Raw genomic sequence first — 9,942 nt, 5'->3', positions numbered from 1 at the left:
TTAACAGCCCTGAGTATCCACTCACTTGTGTGGTTAAGGATGGGTGGAGCGGTATTTGGGAGTGGCAAGGAAATTCTGCTTCACAAATCAATCTGCCTCTGACCCATCACTTCTAAGTAATATTTCCATTTCGTTAGGGTATGGAAACTTCTTTATTTAATGCCTCGGCACAATATAGCAGGCCACAGTCTTTAGCCAAAAGGAGAATTGTCCTATAAATGGCCACTCAAATGTAAAATACTTATAACCAAAGTGATATATATATTCCATGCCGCTGTTCTGTAATTAACCAAAATCTTCTGTTTCGATTCAGTGATCTCATTTGAAAAAGAACTTTGTGATAACATCGCTTTGACCTTTGTACAGTTCCTGTATAGTAAATTAAACATCTAAACACTGTTAACCCTGTGTTATGTCTCTTTTGTTCATGTTCCTCATGCCATTGCTGTAGCATTAACAAGACACATGTCTATATTAGGTGTGATCATTTTTGAGAGTTCTCAAGCAAATGACTTGCTTGGCTTCTACAGTATCTGTGGAGGGCGACTACAGTAGGACCTAGATAAAAGGAAATTGGTTAAGATCCAAAGTTCTGCCAAGGCCTTATAGGGGATCTATCACAAAATTACAATTCTCTTAATGGTATGTTTTGTGTAGCGACTTCTGTTGAATCGCTTGATTTTCTCCATTTGCTTGTGGGTAAATACACTGAAGATTTCCTTTGCACAATATTCCTCTCAGATGGAGGAGGTGCTTGTGGAAGTCTTCTGCGATACACCTACACAGATCTAACTCCGCTGATACGTTTAGGGCAACATCTACCTAAAGATTTTGTTTTATTTAGCGTTCTGCACAGAATACATATGTGCTCCAATTTCTACAAATCACATCATTAACACAAAGGTGCTTCACAGAAAAATAATGAACTAGTTTGGGCTGATCCAAGCTGATTGTATCCCCATGTCCAAGTTGTCCGTATTTACCTAAGGAGGAAATAGAAATATATTACCAAGGAAACATTAATGTTAATTCCAATCAACCCCATTTCCATTCTAGTCTTTTACCAGCTGTAAGCACTCATTTTATATATCTTACTTACCCCAACCCCATGTATACAGCTCTCCAGATCCTGTAATGAAAAAGACTGGGGGTAAGTAAACTAAAATGAACAATCTCTTACCTTATCTCAGAATAAATCTGGCCATACACAAAGATTGCCAAGGCAAGTTTGCCCAGCTGGACCATAATGGAGGTCTGTGCAAGGCCAGAAAGGATTTTTAAACCTGCCCAATATCTATCTAGCAGATTTACAGGCAGATAAGTCAGGGAACATAGACACTGGCACATAATACACTGACAGCCTGACATGGCTTCACACCAAAATCCACTGTGTATATGCAGGGATAGGTGGAAGCCATGCCAATGAATCATGTCCAGCAATATATACTAGTAACAACATTATCTGGGATCTTGTTTACATTCAGATTACATTCTGAGTAAGTGATTGGGGCCAGCGACTATCATGATAAATAGAAATCAGCATACATTTAAAGGAAAACTATACCTGTCTATTGCTATAACTATAGTCAGCTTTTTTTTTTTTAAAGGGAAAGTCTTCCTCAACACCAAATGTTGTTACATTGTGTTATGATGTAGTGAGTAGAAGTGACAGTGCTGCTGTACACATCATGTAGGCAGATTTACTCTGTAGCGTACTTACGTGATACGGCCGCTGTGTGTCTTGATCCACAGCTAATCTTGGATGCGTCCGATTCCTGAGGCAGATCGATCAAGGCTGGGAAGGCCTGAATTGTGATAAACTCATCCGTGTTCCCTAATTCATCCTCTAGGTGTGACTGTTCAGTGCTTGTGCCTATTACAGTATAAGTATTACCATACAAACCAATGACATGCTAATGTCTGTATTGTGGTACAGGTATAGGATCCCTTATCCAGAAAGCTCCGAATTATGGAATGGCTGTCTCCCATTGACTCCATTTTATCCAAATAATCAAAATTTTTTAAAATGATTTCCTTTTTTTCTCTGTAATAATAAAACAGTAGCTTGTACTTGATCCAAACTAAGATATAATTAATCCTTATTGGAAGCAAAACCAGCCTATTGGGTTTATTTAATGTTTAAATTAATTTCTAGTAGACTTGAGGCATGAAGACCCGAATTACAGAAAGATCCGTTATCCGGAAAACCCCAGGTTCCGAGCATTCTGGATAACAGGTCCCATACCTGTATTATATAAGCCTTTTCTATACCTACATTGCTGAGATTTGCAGGGAAGTCCAAGCTGGCCTGATTCATTCCATCCCCACGTGTAAATGTCCCCACTTTCTGGCGAATGGAAAAAAAAAATGTAAGCTTTGTGCATTTAACTGGTCAGTAATGAAAACATAGTGATGGACTGTATATATCTCCCCAGTATAATGAGGAATAATAATAAAGAATCTCACCACTGATGGAAGCAGAATGCCAGCCTCCTGCAGCTACTTCCCTCATTGGCACCCCATGCAGAGCATCTACAATACGAGGCTCTTCCACATCCTCCAGATCTCCATGTCCAAGCTGACCATGCCTTAGAGAAAACAAGTGACAATCACTTTATTGAGTCTGAGTGTGTGTGTGTGGTTTTGCATTCCCCAGTGGACAGTATACCTTCCAGCTCCCCAGGTGAGCAGAGTCCAGTGTGATGTGAGCAGTACGGCATGCTCGTTTCCTAGAGCCAGCTTGTGTGCTTGGATTTTACTGGGAAGTTCTCTGAAGAAAGGAGGTTTGGGGACTATATATCCATTGGTTACCAAGGGGAAGGCTAAAAGTAAAAATGTATACATTTGAGAAATGGAAACATTACAAATAAAAATGCAGTAACTAGACCGTGCTATGCTTAAAGGGGTAGTTCATCTTTGAGGGCGTTATTTACTAAAATCCGAATTTAAAAAAAACCACCAGCAAACTCCCATGCCCAATTTTAGCTTATTTATTATTAAAATAATTACATTTTTCAAGCTAAACCCAGCACAGACCATGAAAACTTCAAATTGAGATAGGTGCCTCTCCCATTGATTTATACAGGACCTCAACAGCTCTGAGATGGTGGATTTTCAGATTCAGGCATTATATAGCATCAGGGAACAGGAAACCCTTTATCCAGAAAGCTCCAAATTACGCAAAAGGCCATCTCCCATAAACTCCATTTTATCCAAATTTTTTAAAATTTCCTTTTTCTCTGTAATAATAAAACAGTGCCTTGTACTTGATCCAAACAAAGATATAACTAATCCTTATTGGAAGAAAAACCAGCCTGTTGGGTTTATTTAATGTTTAAATGATTTTCTAGTAGGCTTATGGTATGAAGATCCAATTTATGGAAAGATCCCTTATCCAGAAAACCCCAGGCATTCTGGACCACCACCAACCCTATACTTTGGAATTCTGGATAATGGGTCCCATACCTGTATAATTAATCCTCTAAAAATTAAAATTTTCTAGTGAAAAAAAACCTTGAATTTTTAACTTTAGGATTTTAATAAATAACTCCCTTAGTGATATTCTGAGACAATTAGCAACTGGTTCTGCATTATGTTCCTTTTATTTCAGCAGTTACCTGTTTTCTAGGGATTCATTTAACCTAACAACCAGACACTGGATTGGATGAGAGACTGGAGAACGAAAAGGAGAGGGCCTCAATATAAAAGTAATAGAATATGTCAGTAACAATAAAATTGCAGCCTCAAGGAGCAATAGATACACTGAAGGGGTCGGTGACCTCCATCTGAAAGCTGGAAAGGGTTAGAAGAGAATATAACATATAAAAAACAATAACAAGCATATAAATTAAAATTGCTAATTTTTCCTAAAATGGGACATTCTTTAACTTAACCCCTTTAACAGATGCTGCCATGTTGCTTGCAGTCGACGATACAGTTCCTATTATAAAACTCAGTATGCACCCTTATGTTATAAAGTTATGTATATGTGAAAAGCATGTGCATATTCCCATATAGCAACCATACATATGTGGATGTATTGGGGAATGATACCACCTAGAATTATAGGGAGCTGCTATATTACTTGCTTCTACTAAATATTCCATTTAATAGCCTAATTTACTCCTGCATACAGAATACAACTTAAATAAAGGCTCTTTGTATAGGGATCCTATAAAAAATAGAATTACATGAGTTATGTGCAGGAGGAAGATCCATTTTCCACATTGGTTCTGCTTGTGGTCCCTCAGCAGTAAAAGCCTTAGTCTCCCAACACTGCAGTCCATGTTTCAGTTGCAGCACAAGGTACTTCTCAGCAGGGAGGACATCAACACAATGCAACCCCTTAAAGTGGAGATACTTGTTGGGGGAAACAGCGATGGAGCCAGAGAGAAGCAGGGATCCGTCCTCTGATGGGAAGAGACGCACAGTCATTCCAAGGGAATGTTTAGCAGGGAGGGGAAAGGTTAATTATGCAATGACTAATGTCTACTGATAGAAGTGTTACAATCCAGAATGTCTGCTCTCTTACACGTTAAACTTCCAAAGCCCTTGCTCTCCACAGAACTATTGCTGTCCATAGCCTGGAGCTCTTGGCACCCCTGTATACAGGCTCAATTAAAGGCTCATACACACGGGTGTTTTTACAGACGCAGGTTTAAGCGCACCTAAACACATTCCCTAATTGATTCCATTATGTTCTGCCTGGCTGTTACTCGTGAGCATTCTGACTTGCGGTTTATTCAATTCACCTTTCATTGCTTTTGATCGGACGCAACATGCTGCATTTTCTTGTGCTCAAAGCTCACACACAAACCAGTAGAATAGAGGCACATGCGTTTAAAAAAACAAACAAAACATATATACCCAATATATGCATTTTTTTTGCGCTCAGCAGGCATTTGTAAAACATGTAAAAAAAACAATTCTGTGTAAGTGTTCTTAAGGTGGCCATACACGGGCCGATAAAAGCTGCCGACAGACCGTGTCGGCAGCTTATTGGCCCGTGTATGGGGGCCCCCGACGGGCTTCCCCGATCGAGATCGCGGCCGCATCTGTTCGTTGATGCGGTCCCGCGATCCGACCGCCCGTTTGGCGAACGCTAGGATCCGATCGTTGGGCCCTAGGGCCCACGATCGGATCAGCCCGATATTGCCCACCTCAAGGTGGGCATATCGGAGGGAGATCCGCTCGTTTGGCGACATCGCCAAACGAGCGGATCTATCCGTGTATGGCCACCTTTAGTAACCTGAGCTTGGGACTTCATGCACCTGTACCATTCCAAATCTTACGTTTTAGTGGGGAAACCTGTGCGGTGTACATTAGTAGCGGTACTTGTGATTTTCACTACTATAATGACTCTAATCACTTCCAATAAAAGAAATGGGGGAAGCTGGTAACAGTGCTGGGTACATCTCCTCCACACAGAGCATTGAGGGCTCACTGGAATAATCCCGGGCCAGTGCAGTTTTCTGCTGATAGGAGCAGCGGCCCGGGGTTTCAGGTAAGTCAATACAATCATTTTGGGTGCCTAACATTTAGCAGCCCCAAGTGTAGCATGACTTTTCTTCTCCTTTAAGCAGTACAAGAGGCAACCATGAGAAGGGCAGCGTGTCAGCACTGTGATCTGCCTGTACTACAACTACCAGAATCCCCTGCAGCTATAGGCAAATGCTTCTCTCTATAGTGAGGCACAGTAATGCAATGGTTAGCACTGAAGCACTGGTTTCTATTCCAGCCAGGACACTATCTGTGAAGAGCTTGTATGTATTTATGTGGAATTCCCTCCTCACTACAAAAATATACAGCTGTTTTAATTAGTCCTAGTCAGGCCTGGACTGGCAATCTGTGGGTTCTGGCAAATGCCAGAGGGGCTGCTATAAGGTGCCATAGAAAGTCAGTATTTAGTGGACTGGTGAGGACTGATTGGGCCTCTGTGTGGACTGATTGGGCCTCTGTGTACCTGAAATGCCAGGGCCTATTTTAATTCTTAGTCCAGGCCTGGTCCTAGCAGATGTAACAGAGACATTAGATTGTAAACTCCACTGGCGCTGGTGGGAATGATGAATAATCTGTGTAAAACCCTGCAGAATATGTTGGCTTTAAATAAATAAGAAAGGCCTGGCAGCATTAATTTGGAACGGTAAAGTCGTAGTATAAGGAGAGCTGCAGCACTGGCCTGAGACGCTGCTACATTATAGAACCATATCAGAGTATTATGTACATGCGCAGTGTCTGCAACTTCTGACGTGAGCTGGACAGTGAGTCTGTAACCTGTAACTGTTACAACTGCTCGTGATGCGCCGCCTACCCAGCCGCTTCCAACCAATTACCTGCCGGCTCCTACACCTGTACGTGTTTAGGCGACGTGATTCGTCCGCTTGAATCCCGAGTGTCGCCTAGTGACTGTTTGCTCCGCCTATCGCTGTTCTGCTCTAAGCAGTGAATAGAAAACGAGCTGTATATGTTGTTAGTGGACAAAATGTCCCCCGCACCCTCATAGCTTACAAATAAAGTGTTATTTTATGCTGACAAGTCCGGCCTCCAGCTGAAGCTCCCGCTGTCAGTTGTAAGGAAACAGCGCGCACGATTCTGCCGCACTAACCTGTCAAGAAGGCAGAGTAACTCCATGAGGGAACAGCTTTGCTCACTTTTATGCCTTCGGGAGCGTCTGCGTCTTCTTCTAATAGAATTGGTTCCGGGAGCTCGAGGCTGATCTTCCCCCCGAGTCCCAGCTGCTCAAAGCCCCTGTAGCCGAAGCCATACCATGACATAAGTAGTTCTATGCACCACGGCCTGAGCCAGTGATCCCGCGGCCTACATTAATACGGGGCCTACATTAATACGCGCCTTGCTACACTATATACGTGCGCTCATGCGGCGAGACTCCTGCCCAGCGGCTCCCCCTGGCGGCAGCTTCCGGGATTAAATCCAGGACGCAGCGACCGGGATGGAACCATGTAAATGTAGTTTAGGTATGAGACCCGTTATTCACAATGCCCGGGACCTGGCGGTTTCCAGACAAGGGATCTTTCTGTAATTTGTATCTTCATACCTTTAGTCTGCTAGAAAAAAAAATGTAAACCTTAATTAAACCCAGTAGGATTTAAACCCAATGCCTGCGGATGAATGCTCCGACACCATCTGACATTTGTATTTCTTACCTTATTTTCCGTCTCTTCCTATTTTAAAGTAATACAAATATAATGTAGTTTTGCCCTGCACTGGTAAAACTGCTGTGTTTGCTTCAGAAACACTACTATAGTTTATATAAATAATCTGCTGTGTAGCAACGGGGCAGCCATTCAAATCAGAAAAGGCTCAGGTTACACAGCAGATAAACTCTGTAGAACATAATGGTGTTATCTGTTATCCACTATTTAACCTGTGCCATATAGCCTTTTTTCAATTTCCACCATTGCTACACAGCAGCTTGTCTATATGAACTATAGTAGTGTTTCTGAAGCAAACACATCAGTTTTACCAGTGCAGGGCAACACTCAGGGGCGATCCTGGCCCATCCGCAGCCTGAGGCAGCAGCAGTTGCTGCTGCCCCCCCTCCCCCGGAAATTCGCTCTTAAAGAACCAGGAGCAGCATTTTTGCTGCCCCTGGTACCTAGTGGGGTGCTGCCGCCTGAGGCGACAGCCTCAACTTGCCTCATTGGCGAAGCACCCCTGGCAACACTACATGATATTTTCATTACTTTCATTTTTTCATGTTCCTTTAATAGGGAAGAAGATACATATATAAGTAGGCCAGTATTTTTGTTACAGAAAAGGAGGCAACCATAGTTGGTCCTTATAGGGGGGGGGGGGCTTAGAGCCAGACCTGAAGGCCAGTTAGCATTATGGGGGAAATACCTTTATGTCTATTAGATACTTCTGGTAGCAGGTAGATAAGTATTTGTGGTGATGACTAATTTGTAGATATTCTTAGAACCATACCTGATTCATATGTTTGTAACCTTGTTATGAGCTTATCCTGATGTTGGACATCAAAACGGAGATTTAACCAAATGAGTTTGACAGTCTCTGCTTTATAAATACACTACTTCTTGCATGGCTGTTTACACACAATTTTTCACATGTTTAAAACACTTTCATTTTTTGGTGTTACGGTTCCTTTAAGTCTGTCTCCTACCAATACCTCCATTTTAGCATATTTTTTAATTTCAAAGGCTTATTCAAGCTATCAACCTGCAATAAAGCCACATGTAATTAGGAGATACATTTATTTACCATGATTCAGCCTCAGTATGTTTCCATACTGATTCACGTGGCCTAGGCCAGCCCCACAGTCTTTCAACCCTGCCAATAAGGTGTGGGCACTCTTCCACAGCATTATCAGCTTCATCTATCTGCACTGACAGCTACAGCTTTAGCACAACTGTAGGTATATGGAGCAGAGATCGGACTGAAAATGCTTGTTTACACATTTATTGGACTGTTCTCTGTGTACCTGCGCTCAGGCCGTGTACCTGCGCTCAGGCCGTGTACCTGCGCTCAGGCCGTGTACCTGCGCTCAGGCCGTGTACCTGCGCTCAGGCCGTGTACCTGCGCTCAGGCAGGAGCTGTGCCGGTCAGTGTAGTGCTGCATAAGAGAGCAGAACCGCTACTCTCAATCTGCCTAAAAAATGGGAATAGTGATAATTTAGGTAAATATTTATTTAAATGTGTCAATGATAACAAAACTTCTGTGGGAAAAAAAATCTCTTTATATTATAGTACATCATTTGTGTGTGATCCGCCTGTGATTGGCTGACATTCCCATAGACAGGTTATAAATAATAATATGGATCAGTTCAGTATAAAAGGCATGAATGAAAACAGTGCATTATATGTGTAGCCAATGCTGTACATTGACCAGCAGCTGACAGTATGTGATATAAACAAACCGGGGGGGGGGGGGGGGGAAACAAAGCATGGTACATTAGGGCAGAGACACACGTGGAGATTCGGGGAGATTAGTCACTCGGTGACAAATAGCCTCTTCTTCGGGCGACTAATCTCCCGAACTGCCTTCCTGACGCTAAATCTAAATCGCCGGCGGGATGGCACTCGGAGCGCTTCATTTTCCGAAGTCGCCTCACAAGAAAACTTTGGAACATGAAGCGCTCCGAGTGCCATCCCACCGGTGATTTCGATTCTAGCCGACAGGAAGGCAGTTCGCCCAAAGAAGAGGCAATTTGTCGCCGGGCGACAATCTCCCCGAATCTCCACGTGTGTCTCTGCCCTAAGGGCTGGGACACACTGGGCGATTTGGGGAGATTTAGTCGCCTGGCGACTAATCGCCGCGACTTTTCTCCCCGAATGCCTCCCCTCGCTCTGCGCCTGGCTAAAATGAAAAATCGCCTGCGCTAATCACACGCGGCGATTCGTTTTCCGAAGTCGCCCGAAGTTGCCTCACGAGGAAACTTCGGGCGACTTCGGAAAACGAATCGCCGCGTGTGATTAGCGCAGGCGATTTTTCATTTTAGCCAGGCGCAGAGCAAGGGGAGGCATTCGGGGAAGATTGGTCGTGGAAAGACGCGGCGATTAGTCGCCAGGCGACTAAATCTCCCCAAATCGCCCAGTGTGTCCCAGCCCTAAAAGTTAGCAGTAGCCACACTGATTACATCGCTTAGAAAAACAATTCACAAAAATGCAATACAATATATAGAAAAGGGAATGTCTAGTTTAGTTCCCCAACCAATCTTTTTTTGCCTCTTTGGTCACTTTGCTTAAAATGTTGAAATGGAACAATTTATCACATACTCATTCTGCATTAAATGAGGAGTATACACCATTATATCACAGTCTGCCTATTCATACTTGTGTATATATATACTTGTGTGCTTCAGCTTGACTGACCGTGATCTGTGCTGGCAGAATGATTCCCACTCTCTACATTTAGTTAACAGTGCTGATTAAGATTATAGGCTTTCATCATAAAACATTTCTTTT

The 9,942-nt window shown here is 42.9% G+C and overlaps 1 protein-coding gene across 2 annotated transcripts; it reads right to left on the bottom strand.

Moving 5' to 3' along the window:
* Window positions 1-801: 801 nt before the first annotated feature.
* On the bottom strand, window positions 802-6,899 carry rccd1.L (RCC1 domain containing 1 L homeolog). 2 transcript variants are annotated; one of them, XM_018250518.2, is made up of 8 exons: window positions 6,605-6,899; window positions 4,191-4,409; window positions 2,669-2,822; window positions 2,467-2,588; window positions 2,276-2,347; window positions 1,721-1,873; window positions 1,100-1,129; window positions 802-983 (listed from the first exon to the last, which is right to left on the bottom strand). In XM_018250518.2, exons 1-8 carry the CDS (start codon window positions 6,771-6,773, stop codon window positions 841-843), a joined length of 1,062 nt encoding a protein of 353 aa, XP_018106007.1. In that variant the 5' UTR covers window positions 6,774-6,899; the 3' UTR covers window positions 802-840. The 2 variants fall into 2 exon arrangements, with proteins under 2 accessions (XP_018106007.1, NP_001091192.1); NM_001097723.1 differs by having other exon boundaries at window positions 820-983; window positions 2,272-2,343; window positions 6,605-6,869.
* Window positions 6,900-9,942: the final 3,043 nt, after the last annotated feature.

This window comes from Xenopus laevis, chromosome 3L (assembly GCF_017654675.1).
Source record: "Xenopus laevis strain J_2021 chromosome 3L, Xenopus_laevis_v10.1, whole genome shotgun sequence".
NCBI lineage: Eukaryota > Metazoa > Chordata > Amphibia > Anura > Pipidae > Xenopus > Xenopus laevis.
Note: the sequence above shows the minus strand (reverse complement) of the source record. Positions and strands in the feature narration are given on the sequence as shown.